This window comes from Perca fluviatilis, chromosome 4 (genome assembly GCF_010015445.1).
Source record: "Perca fluviatilis chromosome 4, GENO_Pfluv_1.0, whole genome shotgun sequence".
NCBI classification, from domain to species: Eukaryota; Metazoa; Chordata; class Actinopteri; order Perciformes; family Percidae; genus Perca; species Perca fluviatilis.
The window spans coordinates 13374447-13401523 of NC_053115.1; the positions used below are offsets into that span (position 1 = coordinate 13374447).

General features: G+C 42.9%; 2 protein-coding genes across 15 annotated transcripts in view; one reads left to right on the forward strand and one right to left on the reverse strand.

Annotated features, from left to right (window-relative positions):
• Window positions 1-5673: 5673 nt before the first annotated feature.
• myog (myogenin) lies at window positions 5674-8196 on the forward strand. Its single transcript, XM_039797231.1, has 3 exons — window positions 5674-6517; window positions 7156-7252; window positions 7347-8196. Exons 1-3 carry the CDS (start codon window positions 5984-5986, stop codon window positions 7463-7465), a joined length of 750 nt encoding a protein of 249 aa, XP_039653165.1. The 5' UTR covers window positions 5674-5983; the 3' UTR covers window positions 7466-8196.
• Window positions 8197-8272: 76 nt separating this feature from the next.
• The window catches only part of ppfia4 (PTPRF interacting protein alpha 4), a 59868-nt gene continuing 41063 nt past the window's right edge, over window positions 8273-27077 (reverse strand). For 3 of the 14 annotated variants that reach the window (XM_039797214.1, XM_039797225.1, XM_039797224.1), the window contains 27 exons: window positions 26484-26558; window positions 25865-25948; window positions 24051-24272; window positions 22548-22682; window positions 21761-21895; window positions 21436-21519; window positions 20431-20562; window positions 20219-20281; window positions 19219-19310; window positions 18973-19102; window positions 18322-18518; window positions 17481-17709; window positions 17357-17392; window positions 17144-17265; window positions 16766-16878; window positions 16580-16661; window positions 16363-16444; window positions 15926-16126; window positions 15257-15319; window positions 14781-14807; window positions 12968-13143; window positions 12495-12592; window positions 11711-11886; window positions 11020-11088; window positions 10743-10929; window positions 10488-10585; window positions 8273-9839 (listed from right to left, as the gene is read on the reverse strand). In XM_039797214.1, the coding sequence (XP_039653148.1) occupies window positions 10527-10585; window positions 10743-10929; window positions 11020-11088; window positions 11711-11886; window positions 12495-12592; window positions 12968-13143; window positions 14781-14807; window positions 15257-15319; window positions 15926-16126; window positions 16363-16444; window positions 16580-16661; window positions 16766-16878; window positions 17144-17265; window positions 17357-17392; window positions 17481-17709; window positions 18322-18518; window positions 18973-19102; window positions 19219-19310; window positions 20219-20281; window positions 20431-20562; window positions 21436-21519; window positions 21761-21895; window positions 22548-22682; window positions 24051-24272; window positions 25865-25948; window positions 26484-26558 (3069 nt within the window). In that variant the 3' untranslated portion in view covers window positions 8273-9839; window positions 10488-10526. Of the gene's footprint in view, window positions 9840-10487; window positions 10586-10742; window positions 10930-11019; window positions 11089-11710; window positions 11887-12494; window positions 12593-12967; window positions 13144-14780; window positions 14808-15256; window positions 15320-15925; window positions 16127-16362; window positions 16445-16579; window positions 16662-16765; window positions 16879-17143; window positions 17266-17356; window positions 17393-17480; window positions 17710-18321; window positions 18519-18972; window positions 19103-19218; window positions 19311-20218; window positions 20282-20430; window positions 20563-21435; window positions 21520-21760; window positions 21896-22547; window positions 22683-24050; window positions 24273-25862; window positions 25949-26483; window positions 26559-27077 lie in introns of those variants that run through there. The other 11 variants (XM_039797215.1, XM_039797217.1, XM_039797227.1 and 8 more) reach the window with 11 other exon arrangements.

The following is a 27077-nucleotide window of genomic DNA, read 5'->3' on the forward strand; positions in this document are numbered from 1 at the left end:
AATGAATGATTACATTAAAATGAGATTCTGGTTAAAAAAAAAAAAAAAATAGATAATAGAGTTTGCCTTTCCTTGTAACCACAGCAGGAGGTCTGATATAGAAGATGATATATGGAAGATGGGATGACTGAGCTCAGGGCATAGTTTCTGCATAACTATCAACTCAGATCTCACAACACTGCAGTCATATACACATCACTGGCCTCAGACAGGAGTGCAATGCAGGTTGTGGTTTACACTTGGGAAATGTCAAGGTGTAGGTGTAAATTGCCTTCAAATTAAACTGGATAGATTTTATGAGGGGCCTGGCTTTACTCTGTCAGATACCTTTCTGATTAACTTAAGTAGAACTGGCAGTCCTAAAACGATGGATGTTGTTTGGTTTCTGGCCTGTAATGCCCATTTTGAGTTATCATACAACCTGTGGCATTATCAGAATATATGTCACGTAAATAATCTGGTTGTTTGTGGCAGTGGGGCACAGGTTATTTACAGTGAATAACTTTAGGGCTACCATGTGCTGTGAAGTATGTTAGTGGGTTATGTATGTAGGTATGAGTATGTATATGTGTTTGTCCATGGGTGCTGGAGCCTCGCAGTGAGCGGGATGCCAGTGGAGGGAAGGGCAGCGGATGGCTCAGGGGCTCAGTCCATTCCTGTGATTTAACATGACACCACTTGCATTAAGACTGCGACAGCTGCGTATGCACATGCCGGCCATTCTGTTTGTTGTAGGGGATTACCCTGCCACAGTGAGCAGCAGCGTGGCTGGGCTACAGAACTACTGTTTCCCCCCTGACTTAGAAAGCTTTCTCCAGGCCTCCAGAGCCCTATGAAAACACAGGTGTGGGCACTTCATTCTGAACTGCAATGAATGGGAGTATTCTCCCGATGATTAGCTGGGCCGTAGTAGTGTCACATCACCTTCAGGCATCAGTCAAACGGCACAGCACTACAGCTTATGTAAGGTTCATTACTCAACAGAATTAGTGGGGCATAGTGGTGTAGTAATCAGCTCTGACTGCTCCATTTCATTTGCTTCAGAGTAGTTAGGTGATTGATTTGCTTACATTGGGTATGTATTGGTGATCATCTGGGAGGAGTACACTACTTTGTCATCTTTCACCATTAAATGTTGTGTAGTCGGTATACAATCACCATAATCTGAGAGAAGAGAGCATTGTGCTGTATGAAAAACTGATATGAAATGGTTCAGTAATGCAGTTATCATGGCGACAGTATAGAAACAGTCTCTGAGGCGACACAGTCGGGCATCTGTTGCTGTCACTATGGTGACCATGTCCTCTCCAGAAGGCAGTCCAGAACATTGTTGCATGAGTCCAGACTTCAAACAGAACAATGCATACTAGGAGCACTACAGAAACACTCCTGTTTCAGTACAGAGATAGACACATTTCCCTTCCCTTTCCGTTAAATGTACATTCTTTGAAATCTGTATCCCATGTTCATGTTGCTCCTACCACAACCATGTTTACCATATACTGAAATGTACTCATCGTTTTAGTCATGGTGGCGAGGTTGACCAGGTTTGTATGTTGACAGAAACTTTAATTGTCAATGATTGCATTGCATATTAAGAAACAAATTACATTTCTATAAAATGGTTTTTATAGGCAAAATACAAAAAAGTTACCAAAAATCTTGTAGTTTCCAGTTTGGAAAGGAACAGTATTGTAAAGGAGCATAGGAAGGACCATTCTAATTTTAGGGGAAATGGAGAGTGTTTCATAAATTCCCAATAACTTGCATTTCTATATAGGCAAGCATACAATTCTAACATACATAATGAATAAGGTTTTAAATCAGTCATTAGTATTTACTTGGGTTAAATAGATCTGTCAGCTTTTCTAGCATTTACTGTACAATGTTAGCTGTAGGATAGCTTATAAACTCTCTTAGAACATTGTCTCTATTTTTCCCTATGTAATATAATAATGATGTAATGATTGTAACAAATCATGAAGTTATTATGGCAATTTAGCATCACCAAATACATGTATTCCACTGAATGCAGTTTAATTCTGTGGTTATAGTGTATCATATTGTATCTCACTGGATAGAGGTCCGTGTTGATCCCCTTTTAAACAACTCTCCCTCACTGTTGTTATGTTATTGTCCTCTTACATATCTGAGATCTCCCGACTGCACTCAGATGACAGTTCTCCAGGTCAGTGATGCTCTTGAGGCTAACCTGGGGGGAGGAGGACTGATCCCTCCCCCCTCCTTCTCCCCCCCCCCTGCTCAGCTGTCCCACAATGTGCTGCTGCTTGTCACTCAGGAGAAGTGGAACAGTGTTGCCAGTGACAGGGCAATCCCTGTTACTGTCAAATGCAGTATCTGCAAACAGTAAATAAGCACCCAATATCTGGTTTACTGCATCTCAAGTGGTCACTCCAAAATGCTGAGAGGGGACTTGTTCCTCAAACAAGGCACAAGTGTGAGCCTGAAACTACTACAAAACACATACACACGCAAGTTCTCTAGTTCTGCTGACAATGGGTTACGATGACAGAGGGTTATGAGTGACTCTGACACACTGCAGACCCCCTCCCTGCTGTGCCCCTGAGAGCAACACAGGCGTCTTTGTACTCGCTCCACCATCAGTGAATATCCATCACAGACTAACCTGACAGCCCACCGCAGCCCTGCGCCAAGCCTCGACTCTGTGCTCTGCCTCAACCCCAAACCCGAGCCCAAAGCCCCAGGACTAGCCACCATGCAGTCCTGCCAGACCGATGCCTGGCAACCAGTCCCAGAGGGTTCCTCTTGTCTGTACCAACAAGTCAATTCATCTTACATTGAGCGGGATACTTCCACTCACCGCTGACAGGCAAAGATTTTAAACAACACATTATTTTTTGTTTTAATCGCAAATGTAACTTCATTGTTAATACCCTAAAATTAAGACAATAAATACAGAATAAGTAAAGTACTGGATATACATAAGTACTGTAGTGGCAACTTAAAAACCTTCCTCGCCACTGATTGCAGAATTTAAAGGGTTCTGACTCATGTAGATCACCATGTCCAACTTCAACATGCAAGGCTATCCAAAGAACGAGGCTCGTAGAGATCTTACAAGTACAGAATGAGGTAACAATAGGTAGAATATAAGTAGAGAAGAGTGAATTGAGAAATTGCAAATGGCCTAGAGCATAATCCCTCAAACCAGGAACCTGTAGCAGACAACATGCTGTACATTTGTCTTGCTTGTTAGCACTTTTTGTGTGTTTTTACATATATTTAGGTTTCCTGCGCACCGGGTTTTAATAAAGCACTAATTAAGAGTCCATTAGAGTCAATTTAGAGTCCCATTAAGATGTGTGTAAAAGGCATTTGTCACAGCAGACATTTAAACTTGTAATAGCTGGAAAAGACAGGTGTAATTAATTACAATAATTACAGCTCTGCTTCATGTTGGTGTGCCAGTAAACTATCCCCCTTGAGTCAGTGCGCACCATACCATGACCCTGGAACTGACACACTTAAATAAAATGCACCCATAATTAATGTTATTAATTACACCTGCTCCTGGAACATGTCTGCCCTGAAGTGCTTAATGATATGTTCTTAAAACAATGTGCTGTGAGTGTGAGATAAAACAGTCCAAGATACCATTACTCTGAGTCTGTCTTGAAAGAACTGAAAAGAGAACTGCCACACTGTCCTCTCAATTCCTCTCTAGGCTGTGTTCATCACGGTCAAATAGTCAAAACATTACTTCCTATGTCATTCCTAAACATTTTTCCCTGACCTCGATGGAAAACGTCATTAGGTCAAGGAAAGACGTAAAGGACTGTCAGTACCCAATCCGTACTGGAAACCCGATTATATGGACTGGGCAGCGAGTAGGATTTAGGAAAAGAAAACCGCGGTGCTAAGAGAATGTGATTGCACTAGGCTACGTAATTATGCAACGTTTATTGACGTGGGTCTGATGTGGTGAAACTACAATGTACAATGTAGGGCCTATCGTTTGCTTTCGTTAACGGCTGAATGGTCCGTCACTTTAAATGTTGCTGCTGCAAGGAAATGTAGGACGGGATTATCTCCTTTCCTTTAGTAAAGGATGGTCCAGTGTACCCAATGCTAAAGGAGATAAGAAAGGGAGCATTTAACCTTTTTTAGAATTTAGAGAATTCGACCAGCTCTGATCATGGCTGCCACTAATACTTCAGAGTCATTTCACTCAGTTAGGAGCTTTCCTGAGCAAAAAAGACTATTTGAATGCAGCATGTCTCTTTAAGCGTAGGGAAAGTTGGAAATCTGGTGAAGAAGGAGTAGGATAATGGAAAATGTTGTAAATGAACTAGTGAAAGATTAAAAAAAAAAGTGATTGGAGGATAAAGAAAAGTATATAGCTTCATAATTCTTCTACAGTTACATTTATTGATGTAACGCTATTTACTTATATTTTTGACTCATCTAATAATCTTTTACTGCATTTTGTGTGGTGTCATGTTGTGGTGCAATATTTATTTTTAAGCATTTTGAAGTCTCTGTTAGGAAGATGAAAGTAAAGACATTCAGAGAAAGAAAAAGGACAACATGTGACAAACGTCATTGGCAGTGGTATGTACCAGACACCAGTACATATTATGTCGTGTGGCCATAAAACAGATCTCCCTGTCTCCAGCAAACATTTCCTGCCAGGTATGTGTTACTGTGATAAACCTATGGTAGTGAAATAGGATACACAGGGATGCAACATATCTCACACTATGCCTGTCATTCCTGGCCACTTCTCTGCTGACAGAAGTGTGTGTTTTGGCTGTTTGTCCATGTTAGCGGAAGCCAGTCCGAATTAGCTGGTGATCTATTATGCGAGACATGTCCTGAAAGGATTAACACCTGATGGCTAGGCTAACACTGCGACTAACTGGAAGAGGTCAGGACAACGAAAGCCATACCTCTGCGTGGTTGTTTGATTATTGTCCCTCGATTTCTGAGAGTAGTGGGAGCCTTGGCTCTCGACTTACTGTACTATACTCTGTCCATTCCTGCACAGACCTGTCTGAATCGGAGTCCAGTATAGCTCAGAAGGTCACTTGCATCACCCTGTGCAATCATCTTAGAAGGAAAGTCACTAGATATGAATGTGGTTACGTAAAACCAAGACCCAACAGTGGCATGAGCTTTTATGTTACCCAAGATTTTCCATATTTAGTAGGCCTATCGACTTAGTTGATCACTCTGAGCCTTCAGTCACAACAGAGCACACGTTTATCTGTGACCTAGTTTTGAGTAAACAACAATCTCCGGCCTCATTTCCTTCCAACAGGAAGGCACAACTTCTTGTCATTGCTTATCATTGGCTCCTAGTAGAAGTGACAGCTGTCTCCAGACTGTCCCTACTGCCCCCTCCTCCACCCCCATGCAAGGGGACTTTATGTATGGTGTCATGGAGGGAGACGCGAGTCTGGGATTAGCTCATTAAGAAGGACATCTTTGATCCCAGGTTATCTCTCCCATTTCCACTGCAACTTGATCATATTCCGGCTTCAAAGACACACACAAGTGCACAAGCACGCACACACACGCACACACACACACACACACACACACACACACACACACACACACACACACACACACACACACACACACACGTCCAAAAGGGCCTTAAAGCCCTGGAGAGCAGGGCCCAACAGAGATGTGAAGTGTAGATGTGCAGCAACAGCTAAACGTCGTGTCAGGTTTCTAGGGGCTCGTGCTAAATTTAACCCTGTGATCCTGCAGCAGGCAGAGGGGTTTAAATGCCAGCCTACAGTTGCTCCACACCAGTTGTTCTCCACACATCTTCCACTCATCACAAACTAAGGCCAGGGACGAAGACAGGCATACACACACGAACACTCCGACAGACACGCTCCAGGCGCAGGACCGAACACCACATACAGTAGAGCAGTTCCAGGGGAAGCAGGAATCTTTGTTCCCCTTTCAGACCATAACGTTGTCCAGTATGGAGCTTTTCGAGACCAACCCTTACTTCTTCCCTGACCAGCGCTTCTACGAGGGAGGGGACAGCTACTTCCCCTCTCGCCTGTCTGGGGGGTATGACCAATCTGCCTACCAGGATAGGAACTCCATGATGGGCTTGTGTGGGAGTCTGTCTGGGGGTGTTGGAGTCGGAGTGACAGGAACAGAGGACAAAGCCTCTCCGTCCAGCCTGTCACCTCACTCCGAGCCCCACTGCCCAGGTCAGTGCCTGCCCTGGGCTTGTAAGCTGTGCAAAAGGAAGACGGTTACCATGGACCGTCGGAGAGCGGCCACAATGAGGGAGAAGAGGCGTCTGAAGAAGGTAAACGAGGCCTTTGACGCTCTGAAGAGGAGCACCCTGATGAACCCAAACCAGAGGCTGCCCAAGGTGGAGATCTTGCGGAGTGCCATCCAGTATATTGAAAGGCTGCAGGCCCTGGTGTCTTCCCTCAACCAGCAGGACACTGAAACGGGACAGCAGGGACTGCACTACCGACCCAGCCAGGCCCAGCCCAGAGTGAGTAGGACAGAGGCGGGATGATTAGGGTCACATATTCGTCACTGAGAACAGAGCCAAAAAGCAAACAGAAAGAACAAACAGGGAGGCAGAAGATGTTCAGACAAAGATGAAATGTCAAGTAGAGGAAGAGATACACGACATAGGCAGAAATTGGAAAAATGGTCAATGTTAAAATGTTTTGACGATGTGTGACTTTGAAGAACTGATACACCTCAATGTCTGCTTCCAAATTGATCACCGTGGCTAAGTTTTGAGGTTTGGGGGAATAGCTGGTGTATCCATCTATGTATTTAGACATAAAACGAACAGATGCACTTCCTGTCATTGTCTCACAGTTAGAATGTTTTGGCTTATTTGAAGGTTCAAAGCACAAAATACAGTATATCAATCCAACGACTGTCTCTGTCAAATGGTTTGATCTCTTTAATATACGCAAGTGTATTTTTTGATGGAAAAGTCTTGCTTCTCTTGTTGAGATACTGTTTATCATGTACATCACAGGATGGATTGGCGGTGGTGTGTGTAGTATTACACTGCAATGTAGTGTGCTGTGTTTCTGTGTGGGGCGGGATATGCCCTGTCATAACACAGAGTGACTGACAGCAACTTCTGTGTGTGCATCTCCATGGTAACAGGTGTCGTCAAGTGAGCCCAGTTCAGGCAGCACCTGCTGCAGTAGCCCAGAGTGGAGCAGCACTCCAGAGCAGTGCACACAGAGCTACAGCAGCGAGGGTGAGTACAGTTCACACACAGTCTCATTAGACAGCAATAACAGATCCGTGCACACTCGCTCAGACACTCAATGTGTGACTGGGTCTCTTTGCAGATCTCCTGAGTGCTGCTGACTCTCCAGAGCAGGGGAACATGCGTGCCCTGACCTCCATCGTGGACGGCATCACTGCAGCAGGCGGAGCTGTGGCCTTTTCTGTGGACATTCCCAAATAAACCCTCCACACAGCGGACCCATATGTGCACAGAGAGCCACAGACAAAATGACAATTGGCAAAGCAGGCTGATAATCGGTCCAATTTAATTTATTTTTCAGCTCTACTGATCTATGTGTCTTATGCTAAAATTTTAATATAGTGATTTGTTTGAATTGTAACTCTGCTGATCAATGGGTCTGCTAGCCAAACTGAATTCCTCCTGTTCACAATGAGGCCTTATTCCCTTTATTCCCTGCCTTATCCTGCGGTCCAGGCCTTTCTGTCAGAGCTATAGCAGCTTAGTCTAACTAGAGATTCAAGGACTTTACTGCATGAACCCAACACCTAGTTACTAGATTGGATCTCTGTCAGGCTTGCCTTCAGTCTCATACAGCCACAGAGGAACGACAAAGCCTGGTTTTCTCCTTACTTAATTTAAGTTTTCCTCTTTTCGAAACCTTTCCCTTTCATTCATTTTGTGTGTGTTTTAATGCTTAAAAAAACATGAGTTTATTTGTGGGGCCAATATGTACCATGGCAGTTTTGACCAAGATCTGCTTAATTTAAACTGGTTATGAATGCTAGTGATGTAAATACGTTCCCTTTTTCTACAGAGTGGTTTTGCCATTTTATTTTTTATTTTTTGCTAACTTATTTTTGACTTTTATAACTAAGATTGTTGTGTATTTGTAGATGTTCTGAAAAGTGATATTTTCTGTCCAATTCTTGCAATAAAGACCATTTTCAATACATTGTCTGTCATTGTCTTTAACTACCAATGAGAGATTTTGACTGTCTAACCTCAAAAGGAACACAACATCCAAAATCTTTAAAAAAAAACAGCTTTACTTATGTCTATATAGTGTCATAAATACAGTTCACTTTTTTGAATTGCCAAATAATAAAATCTTGATTTGTCAGCATTGTTTCACACCTGGAATAAAGACACAGTACTCATAGCTGCCACATAGCACATTACACCTTTTAGACACCTTGGAAAAACCCCCCAAAAAAATAAAAATTGTACACCCATCCAGCACTTTACTTGTCCATATGCTGTGTTCTCATTGGATGAAGAGTTGGTCAGCCGAGAGCACTGACTGCTCATTAGCACGTCTCCATGGCAACTAAATGGGAGGTGACGGGACAGGATTAGAAGAGTCCCTCACGTTGAGCAGTTTTACGTGTATATCATTGGCTGATGTTGAGCAGCAGTTTACAGTTTGATTTGAGAGAAAGTAAGGAATCAACAAGAGGAGCTACAGTGTTCACACTACCCATCCACAGAGAAAAATCATGGTCACCTGGCTGGGGTCGGCCTTTCACACACAAGTCTCGAGCAGAGAGACTCATTTGTTCACTCACTCACACACACAGACACACTCTTCATATTAAAGGATTCTCTCTATTCTAGGCTACATAGTGTCATACTGAAGGCGAGAGAGGCGAAAAGAGGAGAGGTAACAGCTACATAGTATCAAGAGAGAAGGAGGAGGGAAAAGGAAAGAACAGGAGAAGAGGCAAAGAGAGTCTGAAGAAGTCTGAAATTGGACCCATGAACCCGTGAAGGGTCCTTGTAGAAACACACCCCCTCCTTAGTGAGACCCTCCCACTAACGATTCACACACTTACAGCATACAGCAAAAGACACACAAAGGTCTGACACAGAGATAAAGAGAAAGAAAGAGAAAGAGAGAGAGAACAGTCACTATCGAATACAGGGCATTGGGTTTCATACAGCAATTATATTGTATTCATTTCCATATATATTTCCAATATATATATATATATATATATATATTAATTTCTATAAAAAACATAAGTCATCGATTTTATGTACAAAGACAATAAATGATTAATACCTTGCATAACCGGTACGGGGGGCAATGTGCAGTGGGATCTGCCATTTATACAAGTATTCATCATTCCCAAGTCCAAATCAACGACTTGTCACCATTCCTTTAAATCTTTTTTACACTAACCAACTATTGTGTTGCCTTGGACATGATGACACTGAAAAATTGGTTTGGACTTGATCATGTTGAGAGATTAGAACCAGGACAAGAACCCACAGCTGAGATCAGGGGAGCAGGAGCACAACACCACAATAACAAGGCTACTGGGAGCACTGGGGTAAACTGGGAGAGACAGGGATAAGTCTCCTTTACAGCAGCGAGCGCAGCCAATGAGCACTCTCAAGAGTTCAAAGGTCAGAGTTGGCCTCTGTATTGCACGTGTCCGAAGGAGAGAAGAGAGGTGAAAGATGGGAGGTGAGGCCGGGCCACAAAGGGATGAAGATCACTCCCAAGTGGCACCCAGGACTCCCTCTCCAGATTTGGCATATCACTCTCAAAAGGCCGCAAGCATGTGTCCGTATAGGTAATGAGAATGCACTGGAAGAGAGAGAAAAAAGTGAGGAAAGTGAGAAATGTCATTATCGTTGTACAAAATGCTGTTGTGTAAATTAATGATTCCAAAAAGAAGAGGCTAAAACTCACATTGTTCACTAGCTAAAAGGCTCAAATCTGCCAGACACACACATCAATACATTAGCCTGGTACTGTAAAGTTAGTGCCACAGTCCTGCCACATGCCACGAAGCTGACCAATGCTGGTTAAAAGCGCAGTGAGCTGTAAGTTCAGCAGTTTCAGGTAGAGCTGGGCAATATATCAATATTATATCAATATTGTCATATGAGACTAGATATCGTCTTAGATTTTGGATATCTTAATATTGTATTATGGCATAAGTGTTGTCTTTTCCTGGTTTTAAAGGCTGCATTACAGTAAAGTGATGTCATTTTCTGAACTTTTAACTTTTAAGTTTTATTATTTGTCTTTTTCCACGTAGTCATTATAACCACATTACTGATGATTATTTATCAAAAATCTCATTGTGGAAATATTTTGTGCAAGAACCAATAGTCAACACTACAATATCGTTGCGGTATCGATATCGAGGTATTTGGTCAAAAATATCGTGATATTTGATTTTCTTCATATCGCCCAGCCCTAGTTTCAGGTATGGTTTTGTTAGCTTACCTGTTAGCATTAGCGCTCCTGTTAGTAAGCAGAGAGAAGTTAGCATGAATAGGTCCGCACGGCCGAGGGGTCGAGTCTCTGGGTCGCCGGGGGAGGAGCTTGAGCGGACGTGGCACAGAGGGGTTTGGTCGCAGCAGGACAGAGAGGACACAGCATGCAGTTAGTCAGTCAGGACGGGCAGAGAGAAGCACACATATACATACAGAAAAGTAAATAGGCTGAGGTAGAGGTAGTTTGGTTAGTGTTGTAACACACCTTCAGGCTGGAGCTGTTTCTTGGGCATTAAATGAGCAGAGGGCGGCATGGACATGGAGGGCATGCGGAAGCCAGCAGGCAGCGTTTCCATGGAGCCCGCCATCATGCCCAGCCCAACCCCTCCCTCACGTGCTCGAAACCTCTTGCGCCACGATGGAGAGCGTCGAAAAGACTTGTCATCCCCACTCTAGAGTGACAGGGAGAAAAGCGAGGTCAGACGACCTGCCCTTTTTTTCAACAATTTGTTTTTGATCAAAGCAGCTGCTTGAGAGGTCACCTCCTCTAGTCGACGGTCAGTCCCCAAGGCTAACAGGTTGTTGAACTCCCTCTCCAGAACTTGCCGTGCCTGAAAAACAACACACACACAACCTCTGTGAGCAGGAACCACAGTAAAGGTGTGGGTTAGCCAACCAGAGGCAAAAATGAACAGGAGTGGATGGCAAAATGTCAACAAAAGCTCTTGAAATACCTCTAATAAACAGGAAAAGTTTTTTTTTTAACCTGTAAATATGAACTGTGGGCAATACATCTGTAATAAAGCCTGTGATTGGGATATTCTGAGTGAGAACAACAGAGGCCCTTTGATCAGAGAACAACTGTTACTGTATAGAATCTGAGGCAGAAGTAAATGTTGGCAGCATGTGGCCGGCAGTAGAAGGACATGCTGACTGCACAAAAACTGCCACCTTACCAAAAAGTAGGCCTAAATCAACCAATCTCATAAAAACCTCAACAACTGTGACTGTTGAGCTCTAAGTGCTTGGAACGAAAGTGTTTAGGATATTCATATTCATAAGTCATACAACATAAAATAAATCTTATTGGTACAAATCTCAGGTTTATATATTTTATTTCATAATTCACCACCATATTGCTGGATCATACAACACTTGATATCTTCCTCCCAGTCAGATCAGTTGGATCATTGCATGCTGAGTGTAAACAGTTGTGCTTTCCTCTATAACCACCTGTGTATTCTGCATAGGGATTTGCAGGATGAGGGCTAGGCTGCTGTAGTCGAAAGTCTCGTCCAGAGAGAGTAGCGCTCCGTGGACACCGCTCTCCAACAGGTTGCTGCTATACTCCCTCAAACCAATGGACAGGACCCAGTGGATCACCTGCTCATTGGTCCACACCAACACATCTAAAGTAAAAGAGAGTGGCTCAGGCTGGAGGTACTGTGGCACAGTGAAAGAGTGTCAGCGCACATCATTACCGGCAAATAAGAGCAACTCGATTTTAAGTAAGTGAGCTAGAAAGAGAGAGAGAGACTAAGAGATAATGTGCAGGGCCACATGGTGTCAACTCACTGGCACACTCCCTTTGTTCATTTAAAGCACAGCTGTCAGCCAGCTTTCCAAGTTGGAACAGGCGGTGCATATGTGTGTGTGTGTGTGTGTGTGTGTGAGGGCAGGACTCTGACTTGACATGACAGCTGAGTCAAGTTCATGTGCAGAACTCAAGGTCAAAAGGGCAAGAGGGTTGGTTAGATCTAAGTGTGTGTGTGTGTGGACAACTATTGGTATGTGGAGCTCTGGATTATAAGATTGTAGGCCTGCTTCAGCTGGCGTTTTGTCAGTCTAAGGGCAGAAACATTGCAGCAAGTACGCAAACGCAGACACTTCGAGCTACCACTCTGGCCCGATGAGAGTGTGGATGTGTGCAATTTTGTGCACTAGTGTTTGAACGTATGTGTGTGTGTGTGTGCTTGCTTTTTTTGTCACTATGTATCAGGGTGTGTGTAAAGTGTACCTTTCATGTCGTGTTGGCTGTCCTCTCTCCGGTGATCCAGGTCTTTCCTGTCATAATTGAGTCTCTTCAAGCACATAATCCCATACTGCAAACTAGCCCTGGTACACATACATAGAAAGCTCTCTTAATGTGCAATTTCTCAATGCAGTTTTTAACTACTTCATTTATCTATTTATTTATTATTATCGTGTGAAATGTATGAATGAATGTATGGAGAAAATGTGTTTTTTAACTAGTGGCACATTACAGGAGTAGCAAACTGAATTTCGTTGTACATTTTTAATGATGCAATGACAATAAAGGCATTCTATTCAAAACACACACACACACACGTTACGGAACAAACAAGCTCACACACAAACATAGAAAAGCAAAAGCACATTTGCATCATCTCCATTGCTAATGTGCCCAGTTAGCAGATGAAAGGGGAAGCTGATCAGACAGCAGTTAAGCTGATCACCATAGCTACAGACCTATGGAAGCTGTCCACCATCTTGAGGTGACTCCTCAAGTCCTTCTTGGTCAGGTGGTCCAGCATGCGAGCGTCCACCAGACACTCCATGAAGTAGGAGCGGTACTGAGGCAGGCCGAGGCTGGGCAGCCACTCGTTTCCAATCCACTCATGATTCATATCGCCATACGCCAGAGTCTACAGGGAGAGGAGTACATGATGTTACTAACTTGTGCAACGGAAAAAGAGAGAGTGCTCTCTGTTTTCAGGACTGTATACTGTACATATGCATGGATGTGGGACTGTTGTATGTGAAAAGACAATATGCTTTGGTGCCAAAAGCTAGTCAAGTGGTAAAATATCTGCCATTTTGTATAACTAAATTAATAAAATGATCCTCAAATTTCTTGCATATACATTGAGTAGAACCAAGTGTAACACCAAAATGCCTTTTTCACAGCAAAAGCACAGATGTTACTTATAACACAACGGCTGCTTTCTATTTAGGTGTTCAGATCCATGGCCCTGGTATTGTGCACATTGTCATTACTTACTGGGCCATCATTCGTTTTATTAGATACACCTGTGCTCTCCATGCAACGACAAGCCAAAATATGTGCTGTGAGAAACATAAACATTTTGTCTATCTCAAGAGCTGAAACATGTTCTTGGGGTTTCATCAGCTGTACTGTACAGGACAGCACAATTTGAGCACATCATAATTTGAAAGGCCTTGCACAACCACACTGATGTTTTTAGTCATTCTCTCTGATTAGACCTCTGCTCAGATTGATTTTGGGAAGAATTATGCTGGGAATTGCAAGAAGTGGAAGGAGAGTAATTACGTAGGTGAAAGGCTATTAGAAAACGAAAAGGTAACGCCTGCACACATACTCCATGCCACAAAGGTTTAATAATGACAATGTTTCAATCCTACTTGGATCTTCATCAGGTCAAAATGTTTGATAAATGGAAAGCACATCCATATTTTACACATCATACATGCCAATTGGCTGACAAGCTCTACAGCAGGTGTGGTTTATTCAAAAACATCGAGGATGAAAAAAACATCCCAAAAACAATTCACAATTCACAATTTAAAAAAGTACATAAAATCTTTTGTTGCATGGAGTAAGTGTGCAGGCGTTACCTTTTCTTCAATTACAAGAAGTCACCAAACTCAATGCAGCAATAGGCCTTTTTTTGACAGATGACATGTACTGTAGCCATGTCAGAAAAGGAAAAAAACAGGTTTAATCAATAAAATGAATGATGGCTGAATTCCGTTTAGCTGCTTCGGTTTCAGGGTCGAGGTCAAAATGTCTGCTGTCAAAATGTCCTATTAGAGTGACAAGGGCATTTATTACATGCCAATCAAGCACAGTGTGTACACACTGACACAGTCCTGAACAGAGCTCTAATCATGTAGACTCAGTGAAAACACCTGTTGGCCGTGACTATGTAAGTTCTTTAACACGGATAAAATTTGCAAATTGAGATATGGGATGATGCAATATGTTGCTAGCAAATGCAAACAAAATCACCATCGCTTATGTTGATTAAAGGGTCAGTTCAACAAAATTACAAAAATAAATACTTTTCAACTGAGGTAAACAGAATTTAGTTTGTGGTGCCAAAGCATTAAAAAAATGACCCAACATGACACAAAATGCCAAATATTCTGTCTCCCTACTCTACCTCTGTGTCCACTTTCCCAATTACTGTGTATGGAACATAATATTGAAGGCTGCCTTCTCTTATTCAAATACACGTATGACGAGTGTGTTAGTGAAGAGCGTGGGCATGGATTCAGACTGTTTGTGCAGCGACCTCACCTGTGCCCAGCTGCCCTCCTCATTGTCCTGAGTGGCAGCATGATAGAGACAATTTTACAGGGTCAGAGAGACAGGGGATAACTAAAGACACACATGTTGCACATTCAGAAATACATGCACGCACCCACACACGCACAAACGCACACACACACACACACACACACACACACACACACACACACACACACACACACAAACACACACACAACAGTTTGAGTTTTCACTCTGCAGTTGACCTTTATTACACATCTCCAACACTCATATCATTAATTGAACTTTTCATGGAGTCACAGGTTACATCCGACATACACATACAAATACCAGCACGAGCACAAAAAATGCATTAGTGTGTGATGTAGTGTGTATATAAAAGGGGTCTTTCAGGGGATGACATATGTGTGTCACAGTGAGGACAGTGTAAGTGTGAGAGTGTTGGGTGGGAGGAAAAGGGAGGGGAGCACCCAGATGGTACTGACCGCTTTAGTGGAGGAAGCCAGGTTCTCCATCTCTTCATGAGTCACCCACACATTTCCGGAGGACTGCTCAAAGGACGAAAACACACCCGAACACACACATACATACACACACGCATACAGAAGCACGCATATATGCACAAAAACACACCCAAGAATGCACTCGTGTATATTTTTACACATACCGACCCCCCATGCGCACAACACACACACACACACACACACACACACACACACACACACACACACACACACACACACACACACACACACACACACACACACACAGAGACAAACAGACAAACATTGTGTTGAGTGATGCCAAGGGAGGGAGTGTATTTCAGGCAGGTAGCTTGTAGCTATATGTGGCACTATCGTTTTCCTACAGAACCCCATGCAATTCATGGCAGTGAAAAGAACACGTCAAACCAGTACTGTGGTCTGAACAGAAGAACAAAAAAGCAAAATAGAGTGGGAAGTTATCACCCCAGGGTGCAGAGTGAAGGTTAAGTCTAACAGTGGAGGAAGTTTTGCGTGTTTTGTGTAGGTCAATGTGTTCATATTCACAATCCTGGATTACATTTTTGTGTATATTCATGCGCTCATTTATTTATTTGCTGTTCGTTTATGCACATTTGCGATCATGGAAGGGTATTTGTTGTATTATTTTACCGTTCTGGAGGTAAGTGGTGCAGACGGGCTGGTGAGGGACACCATCTCCTGGATGGCCAAGCGGAGTTTGAGTCGGTGCAGAGGATTGCTGATGCCAATCTCCCTCTGAATCTCTGTGTCGGACAGAGCTGACATGATGGCCCCGCTCTTCACGTTGGCACGACAGGCTGCCACATACCACGCAGGCATACCCACCCACAGCTGGTGAGAGTCATGAAGATATTCAACGTCACCACCATTGTCGCCATAAAAGGTCAGATAAAAAGGGGAAGGGACTGCAGATCAGGCTGTCATGGTGGTCTGTCTAGTATTTCATGTCACTTTATTTATTATTGTATTAGATGTAGTAGCAGCCTGAAATAAAGACAGTAAGATAAAGGGAGGTTTTGTGAAAATGTAAATTTGGAAGATATAAAAGTAGAAGATTAGGGGAGTACCTCTAGCCAGGAGACAACAGTAGGGCCGTCCCAATGGGCAAATGGCAGGCCTCTTTTCCTGGCGTCTTCCAAAAGCTCGTGTCTAACAAGGGAATCAAAAGTGGACAAAAAATGACACAAGGAAGTGGCAGTTGCCAGAGAACGGTTTGGTGAACATATTAAAATAACAAGAACAAGACAAAACACACAAATTCAGAGATGGAAGTTATGCTTTTACTTTTTCTTCATCCTGCGGTCCCTCTCAGCCTGTGTGCCCAGTTTTCCCAGAGTCATAGTGTCACCAATGCCCATCTCAAAGTCTGAAATACAGCGAAAGAGTTCATATATATCTCTGTAAATCACACACAATCTCACACTGTCACACTGCATGAGTGTGGAGTATGTTATGTGGTCTGCAGTGTACCTGTTAAGGCTGGTATTGGCTGTCCTTCCCTGCCTACAGTCTGCTCCATTCGACCCTTCTCCTTCTTCCCAAACAATCGGCCAATAGATGACTTGATGCCTTTCTTCTGCTTGCTGCAAAAGAGAAAATGTTGTTACGCTAAAATCTTTAGTATATTTCTGTCAACTATGAATTAGCAAGGTAAACAATTGTTTCTGTGTGTGTAAAGCAGAGAGAAAGATTCAGACACAATTTCAGCCACTACCATTTTCAAAACTTGTTGGTGGACAGTTGAAGTGGACCCGTAAAAGAATCCGACAGAAGCCATAAGTCTGTATTGATAATGATTTATCATACTGTGCTACGTGTGTGTGTGTGTGTGTGTGTGTGTGTGTTTACCCTCGGCCGTCCTCTAGACTGCCTGTGAACTGAGCAAAATTGGTTTCTAGCCGTAAACTGCGGGGGGACGAGGGAGGCGATGTCTCACACTTGATAGTAGCTTTGTCCACTTCCACTGGAGACTGGAAGAGTCACAAAAGCAACTCCGCTCAGTCACAAAGCCACAGTCGGACAGAAAAACAGTATAATTTTAGGTGTGTTTGCAAAACTTACTGCTACTTTCCTGCGGTGTTTCCTCAAGTCACTTGGCTATCAAACAAAGCAACACACAGTTACAGATACAGCTGTTTACAATGAACATACGAGTACGGCATATAAAGCGTGTGTGCTCTCTGACCAGAGTCATGATGCCTAGATGGTGGCTGGCGTTGCGTGAGTGGTGTTTAGGTGTGGAGTGGCCACTGTTGGGCGGGGAGGTGGAGGATGCCAGGGACTGTGCGGTGGCGGAGGTGGGTAGCGCCCGGGGTCGAAGTGTCACATTGAGTCCGTCCATGCTGCCGCTGTTCACGCGAGACTCAATCTCGTCAGATCGGAGGTCTGCTGACTCTCTCTCCACCTGGATCATCCTGCACACACACACACACACACACACACACACACACACACACACACATACATAGTTATTTTCAACACAGAACATCCCATCAATTAATTAACAGCACACCCTTTGTATTTCGGTAATAATGAATGAAACTCCAACCTTTATATGGAGTTACAAAGCTCAAAATAAAATTACTTAGAAGTCCAACTTGTAGAACAAATGAATAAAAACTATTCGTATTCTGGGACATAATCATAATTTATTTATCATTAACTATTGTATGAAACAATTTAATAATGCAAAAATCCTGGCAAATATTGCATTATAAAAATACCATTAGTAGCACAGACATTGTTTTTTATTTCTTCGAGGGAGTCTGGCTTCTCTGCAGCATAATCAGCATCTATTTTGCATCTACTCCCTAGCAGCATATTCTGAGGTGTCACAAGAGGACCTTGTTTACTGTAAACTGCAATAACCAGCATCCTCCTTCAGCAAGAAACAGAACTAAAGAGCGAAGAGCCGTATCTACATGTTATCATCTTTCTATCTCATGCCACTATCAGTTGTGGGGCATCCTGTCAGGCCTTTATGCATTGCATTAACACTATAAGCAGCATGTGCTTGTGCTTCGCACCTTATCTCTTCATTGATAGCGTCAAGCTGCTCCTGCAGCATCAGAGCGAGAGTCTGAGCGTCAGATTGGCCGCTGGGGGAAAGCAGGGTCGAGCTAACGTCATCATCCAAGTCGGACTCTGCTTCGATGTCGCTGCCGAGGAGGTGGCTGACGCTCCCACGCAGAGATGGGTAGTCCTGTTCAAACACAGCAAACACCTGGACACAACAAACACACATACGCTTTTAACAGCTGTAGACACTGTTAAATACAACATACATTGACCATGAACAAATGTACCTGAAGAATGTGCTTTAATGCATCAATTCTGATTAAACACATACATGTAAAAATACAATATGACACTTGTGGAAGTATGTGGCAAGTTATGAGAAGAAATGGATGAACAGGGAACTTACATCAGACAGCATGTCCATGGCAGCAGGTGAAAGAGAGACAGAGAGGTTAGTAGAGAATGGTAAGTTAGGCATGAAGATCCTCATACATCAGCCAGGCACTGACACTTATTAGCAAAGCAGACATGAACTGGAATAAAGCACTGGTAAGGAGCTGTATGTGGTTAGAAGAATAATTGGCATGTTGGCCTGTTTCGTGTATGTGTATGTGAGGAACTGTGGGGTTGTTTTGGCTTGATAAAGACAGCATTAACACCTTGTTTGGGTCGTCTCGTAGCGCTGACATTCTGCCCTTCTGTGCCCGCCTGATCACTGTTGTGCTGTAGTGGCCATCTTGGCCCTCCACCACAGAGAAGCGTAGGTCGCTGGAGCTACCCAGGTGAGACCTGAGACACACAAATAACAGCTTTCCATTAATAATGTACATCATATAGCACCATGTTAGAGGGTGTGTATATGAGAGAGCGTGCGCGGAGGAGGTGTACAGTATGTCTGTGTGTACCGAGGGTGAGTTCCATCTCCAAACGCCCCACTGCGGCGTTTCAAGTGGTCAATCTCATTTCTTAACTTCTCAATCTCTCCAATCAGCCGTTCCTGAGGGAGAGAGGGGCATTATAGGCAATGTATTCAGATTGCCTACTTAAGTAAAAGTACCAATACCTATTCCTTAAGAGTACTCCATTACAAGTAAAAGTAAAGAGTAAAAGACGTACTTAGTATTAGCAGTAAAATACCCTAAAAGTATAAAAGGTTAAACTAGTCATTATGCAACAGGATGTCCCCTGTCAGTGTTATATTGGTTTGACATTTTAGAAATTACATTTATTTGCTTTATTGCCGAAAGTTAGATGAGAAGATTGATACCATTCTTGTGTCTGTACGGTAAAAATGAAGCTACATGAAGCACATGGTTAGTTTAGCTTAGCATGACAGGAAACAGCCAACCTGGCTCTGTCCAAAGTTAACGAAACTCAAGCAAGCTAAACTAACCGGCTGCTGGCTGTAGCTTCATGTTTAGCGTACAGCCACGAGAGTAATATTGATCATCTTCTTATCATCTAACTTTCTGCAATAAATCAAATACACATATTTCCCAGAATGTTTCTTGAAGGTGTTCACATTATTTTATTTTCATAGCCGGTCAAATTAAGCTAATTTCAGCTACTCAATGTGTATACTGCTAGGTAGCCTAATTTATAATCATGCCTTATATTTTATAAAGTCATCGTTGTGTTTTATGCACAATCTTAATGAGCAAAGTAACAGCTAACTACAGCTGTCAAAAAATCAAATCGCGTGAAAAAGTAAAAGTATAAAGTAGCAAATGGAAATACTTACAGTACGTAAAGTACAAGTACCACAAAACTTTGTATATGTGCAGCACATGAGTAAATATACTTAAGTTACATTCCACTTTAGATTTGGGTAATATAAGTTGGAAGTGAGGACACAATTGTAGTTTTCAGTGATTCATTCAAGGTGATTGATTCAAGTCCTGGTACCCTGGTGTGGTGGAATTCTTCAAGCTGTTTCTGGCAGTTCTCAAGGTCCTGAATCAGGGAGTTCTAGACGGAAGAAATCATCGAACCATGTCAAAACAAATCTGTGAGTCTGAGTAGAACATGTGCTACACTGCATATTCATTTGTTCTGTGGGGCAATAACAACGCCAATATGAGCTGCTGCTTAGATGAATGCATGTGTACAGGCCTTGCCTTGTCCTCCAGGGCAGCCATGCGTTCTTTCAAATGGAGCTGCAGTCTTTCATTGGACTCAGTGAGCAGACGATCCACGGTGTCAGACAAACGTTTGTTGTGTTCCTCATTCATTTTCTCTCTTTGACGAGCCTGATGAGCGGAGAGAGAACCAGACGGCGGGGGAATGACATCATCAAATTTTCTCTTTTAACACAGACTCTATTTGGGTGTATTTATGCAGCTAATCAAGCATCTCTGCATGGATTAAAGGATGAAGTGTGTATTTAGCCCAAGATCACCAGCTGCCAGATATAGGTCCTCTTGGCCAACAATGGATCACACAGCCAGAATGATTTAATTACAGTCATTTACGTGACAATGAAAAAAGGGTTAAACACCTTCCCTTAAATGGGAAGTGATGTGCCTAAATAACATATTCTACCGTAATTTCATTAGAGTAGATTAACACAGACACACACAAACACAAATCTGCATCCTCAGAGAGCTCTTTTAACTAAATATAGTCATGAGATCGCACACAGAGAGAGGGATAGAGAGAGAAATTAGCGTTGCGTGAATTATTCAGAGTCTAAAGATAGCAGCCAATCAGTCTTATAGAAGGGGGAGAAGGGGATTGTTTAGCAGCAAGATATGTGGATTTGGTTCAAATTCATGCAACAATGCACTGGGAAAATGGAGAGCTCTTCATATGTGCGTCTGTCCTGTGTGTTCGTGCATGTACGTGTATGCATGAGGGAGCACAGAGCCATGAGTCAAGGCGTCCAACTAATGTGAAGCATCAGCCCGCACACACACACACACACACACACACACACACACACACACACACACACACACACACACACACACACACACACACACACACACACACACACACACACACACACACACAAAGTGAGAGGTCAGAGAAACCCTGCAGGGCTGGTGTGCACCGCACAGCACACACACACACACACACACACACACACACACACACACACACACACACACATGCTCACACACCCTTCCTAGCTCTTGGTTCTTCTCCTCCAGTTGTGACTCCAGCTGTCTGAGCCGCTCCTCCACATTGCCATGGCGCTCCTCAGCCTGCAGAGGGAGACACTTACATGTAAGTACAACTGCCTCTATAAGGTCTGTAAGTATGTTCAATGTTTATATGCTTCTTTTTTGTTTAGTACATGTAAAAATCCTGCATCCTTAGCTATGTTTTCCACAGCTCTGTGTTGGTGTGTGTGTGTGTGTGTGTGTGTGTGTGTGTGTGAGAGAGAGAGAGAGAGAGAGAGAGAGAGAGAGAGAGAGAGAGAGAGAAAGAGAGAGAATGTATTACCTTGGAAAGTGCTGCCACTCTCTGTGCCAGTTCAGCCTCCACCTCTGGAAGTGTCTCAGCCTTCCTCATGGTCTGAGCCAGCCTCTGCTCTGCCATCTCCAGCATCTCCTGAAGCTGGCGCACCTTCTCCTCGCTCTGACACACACACGCGCGCACACACACACACACACACACACACACACACACACACACACACACACACACACACACACACACACACACACACACACACACACACACACACACACACACATTAGTGTGATCACTAGAGAGGTTTAATTAGCAGTGCAGCCAGCAGTAGCAGGGCTTGACACATGGGCAGAAATGGAGGATGTTTCTGGTATTCCCCTATGTGGAGCTCAACATAGATTGACCCTGAACTACACATGAACCTTTAAGTAGGGTGTTTCTGATGATTTTCTGATTTAGTCACTATTTCAGCTTTATTGTGGATGACATTGTTGAGGCATGAAATATTAAAATGTTGCAAGCGAGAAAGAGATAGCAAATTAGCCTGAATCCATAGCTCCCATGTCACCTTGCATCAAGACAAATGTGTCATTTCTGGTGCCACTTAACAACACATTAGGATTGCAATACATCCAAGGAAGCCTGAACATCAACAACAGTAAAATAATAACACGACACATTTATAGATATTGATTTTGGTCTTTATGTCAGGCTTCATTAACTGATTTGTGATGGAGCAGCTCAGTGTGTTGCTGTTGTTTTTCAGACACTGTGGTTAAATCCCAGGTCCGGTACTCTGTCTGGCTAGTGTTGTTACCTGTCGGTGCAGCGAGTCCTTGGTGGCCAGTTCATTCTCCAGTTTGTCGTTGAGGTCGTGGATGTGTGTGGTCTCCCGCTGAGCAGCCAGGTAGCGTTTCTCTAACGTTGTTATCCTTTCCTCCATATCCTCTCTCTGTGGGTGCAGAGGCACAAAAACAACAGAGAAAATCATGAGAGACAAGCCTACAACAATGTGCATGGTGAAGCTTCTAGTTTTAATCCATTTCCATTTTTGTATTGTGTGTCAATAGTGTTCAAAAATGCAAAAGCCAAGTAGCTGAAGCAATCAATAAAGAAGCTTTGTGAGAGGACTACGTGGTTACTACTTACACATCTGTGTTGTTCTCACTTCACACCTGTATTTTAGACAATAATACACCTGTACTAATGAATAATACTGGAAAGTAGTTACAGTAAATAGTGGTTTTGCTTAACCACCAAACAATAAACTCCAGTTACAGTAAACAGCTTTAGGAAACCCCTTTGCAAATGTTTTGCTTTCAAAAAAATCTAGTCTATGTCGCTGGTACACTAGGTGTTATAGTTGGTGTCTAAAACACATTGACACAACACAATATAATGCATGTTCAGTCAGTCCTAGCCATCTGCTTACATGTACAGTTTATTTGTAGGAGTGATCAATCTCAATAGCATGGGAACGGACACGTCATTTATATTAAATGATATAGTAATGTATTATTATAGAACCATGTTTTTCCCATAGAGTAAAATAAATGGACCAACAGATCCCGTTGCTCTGGACGGAGACCAGTGAAGGCTATTAGAAGCACTTTTCCAGCGATGGCTGAGTGTTACTGCCTGTTGTTATTGCGCAGCTGCAAACTGAGCTTGCCGACGTAGATGTGACGTCAGCAACCTGTCTGAAAGTTGTCTTCTGGTAGCTGTGCCAAGAGAAATCTCAATCATTCCGAATCTTGCAGAGTCGGAGAGCAGGTATATACCTACGCTCTCCGTCTCTGTAAGGAGATAACAACACAGGCTAATTATTGCTAACTAAAATGCTAGTTAACATCAGTAATTAAACCTAAACAGCTAATGTAAGTTGAAACTGCCCGCGAGCTTCTCCTGTACTATACGGTAATTCCTCTACTATGCGACAGTAAATCGCGTGGTTATGACACAATCGTTAGCCTATTTTTACAAAACCATCTCCTACGGAGCCATAACGTGAGGTACAAGGTAATGGAGCCTTTTATACATTGTCGTGTTTCTTTAGAAATAAACAATGGACAAATAAAGTCTTTAAACGCTTCAGATGTAAAGTTATTCGCTGTCAAAGTGACGCCAAAATGAATGGCAGTCAATGGGATGCTAACGGCGGATGATGGCTTGTTAGCAACAAAATGGCTCCATAAGAGCTATGCTTTGTGGAGGCTGGCTTACCCCCTTGGGTTTTTCACACAAAACAGCAGAATGTGAAATTCTATTAGCTTTTTACTTAAAAAGATTTTTGTAACTCGCACCATTCTTTTACTCTTACCTCTCTCTGTTCCCTTTGTTGTTTGATTGACAGCTCCTCGTTGCGGCTCAGTTCTCGCCGTGCATTTGCGAGCTCTGCCTCGAGGTCGGCCATGCGGCTGTTGAGAGTGGCAGAGTGCTCACAGCTCTGGGCTAGCTCCTTATTGGTCCGATCCAGCAGCTCCTGAAGCTCGGACACCCGGCTGCTATCATCGTGAGCGTCTATGGAGCCGTTGGGCAGTCTCTGTAAGGTGGACAAACAAAATGAATGGCAATATATGCACATTCTCATAAAATGTATTTTAGGACTGAGACACACATATGGGCCAAGGGTTTTGAGAGTTGTAGAACTGATAAAGTTGGATGACCTAGATTGAAGTGTTGAATGTTATGCATACGAGGGTGGATGTGTGTGGTTCGGTTGCCATGTTGTTGTTTTGATGTTGTTTCTCTTCTCTTCACTGCTCAAAGTGCAGTTAATTCCAGGGCCTTAATTAAATAAACCTTTGGGGACACATATTCAGACAGGCAACACAGTAGGCAGCAAAAGTTAGTTGGACCTCCTCCGCTCACTCATGCTCCAATTTTGCCAGCTCATGAATACCTTAAACATACACAGAAACACTGTGTAATAAAACACACCTGATGATTTGTGCAATTGTGCATAATAGTTTAACCATATAAACTCATTAGATCTCCCAGGGACTTTGGAAATAGCCTTCTACAGCCCCATATATAGCAAACATCAGGTACAACATGGCCCTAAGATTGTTTTGGTTAGGGTTCCTGACGAAAAAGTATATGTGGTCATGATTATATTGTGGCCAGTAGGACAGCGGGTGTCCTGGATAAATGTCCCGACAGTGTGTGTTTGCATAGTTCACACTCTGAGACGTCTAAACTACACTCCTCCTAACGCTCGTACGATGTTCTGCTTGGCTGTCAGACGGGGTAGGTGGGGCTTACCTAGTCCCAGAGACTGCTAGTTTTAAAGAGGGAGATTCAGGGCAGCTGCGAGGGATGAGGTTCAGAGTTTCAGAATGCTGCGACGGAGATCCCCTTGTCCCCCATTAAGTTGTGTTCAAGTTATTGTCCGCGTCCTTAAATGTCTACAAATGAACTGTCAATGTCGGAGCACCGAGAGCGAGCCGATCCAGTGACGGATCAGCGTGGCAACCGGGGCAGCGAGGCGACAGGTAGGCCTATTTCACCTTATCTTTAGCCTGGCAACTGAACACTTCATCTGTAGAGATTCATATATGCAGCGGCAGCCAAGCCCTGGAAGACCCTAGGCGAGTAATGATAATATCAAGTTTTCCCAGGGTTATGCTGTGACATAAGTTATTGTTTTTTTTTCCTTTAATAAAACTACTGTATTGATTGTTCTTATTGCTTTCTTTATCCTTAAGCCAAAGACATAGGAGCCAAAGTAAGTGGACCTTGTGCTGCTCCTCCGCGGCTGCCAGCCTGTACAGAGGAGGGCGATTTCCATTTAAATACAAACAGGCTCTGCAGTTTAATCACAGGCAGGTTTGTTACTCCCTGTGGATGGACCCAGACACAGTTACATAATGTCTGCTTGTTGATGCAGAGCTGGCCTCAAACCATGTAGGACAAGGCTCAAATAAAGAACAAGAGTTTGAATCTCATCAGAATTACATAGAGGATTCATGGGACATTAAGCTCCATTAACCTATCGCGTGTTATGTGCGTGTGAGAAGGTGTGTTAATCTGCAGAAGAAAGACAGAAAGAGGCAAAGACAGCGACTGACAGCCAGACGGACAAACACTATAGGCAGACATTAGATAAAGCACAGAGCAGAAAAACAATCACACAGCCAGGAAGACCTTCCATGTAGGTTTGGATCCATCTGTTCGCTCCAATGAGTCACCATCCTTCCTTTGTCTCACCATGTTCAACTGCAATGTAGATTTAGAAAAGAACAATGAACATTACTAGCTTTTCTTTTCCCCTTAGTGAATCCAAGAACAACTCTGACCCTCTCAAAGGGAAGCATGCTTCAGACAACATGCCCTATCATATTGTTCATTACTACAAATATATGAATTATATTCAGTATAGAGGAGGGAGAGTTGGCTTCAGTGAGGGTCTGCTGCTCTGCTATGTGATCATGGAAACTCAACAAGTTTTGACTTTAAATCTTACAAACCCACTAGAATTCTGCTCTAACTGAACCTGCTGTAAATATTTAGCATACTTTTTTTTTTCTTCTGAATGATTTCTTTAATGACATTTTTTAAATAGAAGAGAACTGAAGGCAAGTTTGTGTCTGTGCATGAGTGTGGGTATGAACAGAGGGCTGAGAAGACATATCAGATCAGACTGAAGGCTTCAACTGATGTCTGCAAGGGACTAAACAGATGTTTCACTTACCAATAACCACACACACACACACACACACACACATACAAACACATACACATACACCCTCACCTCTTGTGTGTTAGAAGCTAATTGTCCCTCCAGGGTGGACACCCTCTCCAGAGCCACCCGAAGCCTCTCACGTACCTGACAAACACACCAAGAACACACACATCAAGTCCAGAAACACGAGACCACGCTTATGTAATAGCACACTCCTCGATATAATTTAGAAACAGAGAATTTTAATCTGGAAATAGAGAGGGTCTCACAATTCACGTGTTAAATGACTTTGCTAGTATAGCAAGTATTGTGTACTATACATTTTCAAATAGTGTCTGGGGTCTCAACTGGACAAAAAAAGCTATTATTTTATTATTTTTAATTTCCCCTGTTATATAAATATAATATAATATTTTATGGATTATTAGGAATTCTCACTTTTTTTTCTCCAATTTTCTGTCTTAATTTTCTGTTGTTTGCTGTATGCTGTTAATGCAAAAGGAAGACTTCCTCCATAGGTTTCACATTAAAAGCCTTTCAGCAAAAATGTCTTCCCTTCAATGGGGAACTGTTACTCTGAAACTCTGCTGAGGTTCATTAACAGCATAACAACGAGAAGACAAACAGCAAAATCAAATTGATCAGAATTAAATTAGCAATTCT

Bases quoted from the DNA above. Each gene is read 5' to 3' on its own strand.
- myog (XM_039797231.1), top strand. From the start codon at position 5,984: ATGGAGCTTTTCGAGACCAACCCTTACTTCTTCCCTGACCAGCGCTTC. The intron at 6,518-7,155 runs GTGAGTAGGACA...CCATGGTAACAG, and splicing joins CCAGCCAGGCCCAGCCCAGA to GTGTCGTCAAGTGAGCCCAG. The intron at 7,253-7,346 runs GTGAGTACAGTT...GTCTCTTTGCAG, and splicing joins ACAGAGCTACAGCAGCGAGG to ATCTCCTGAGTGCTGCTGAC.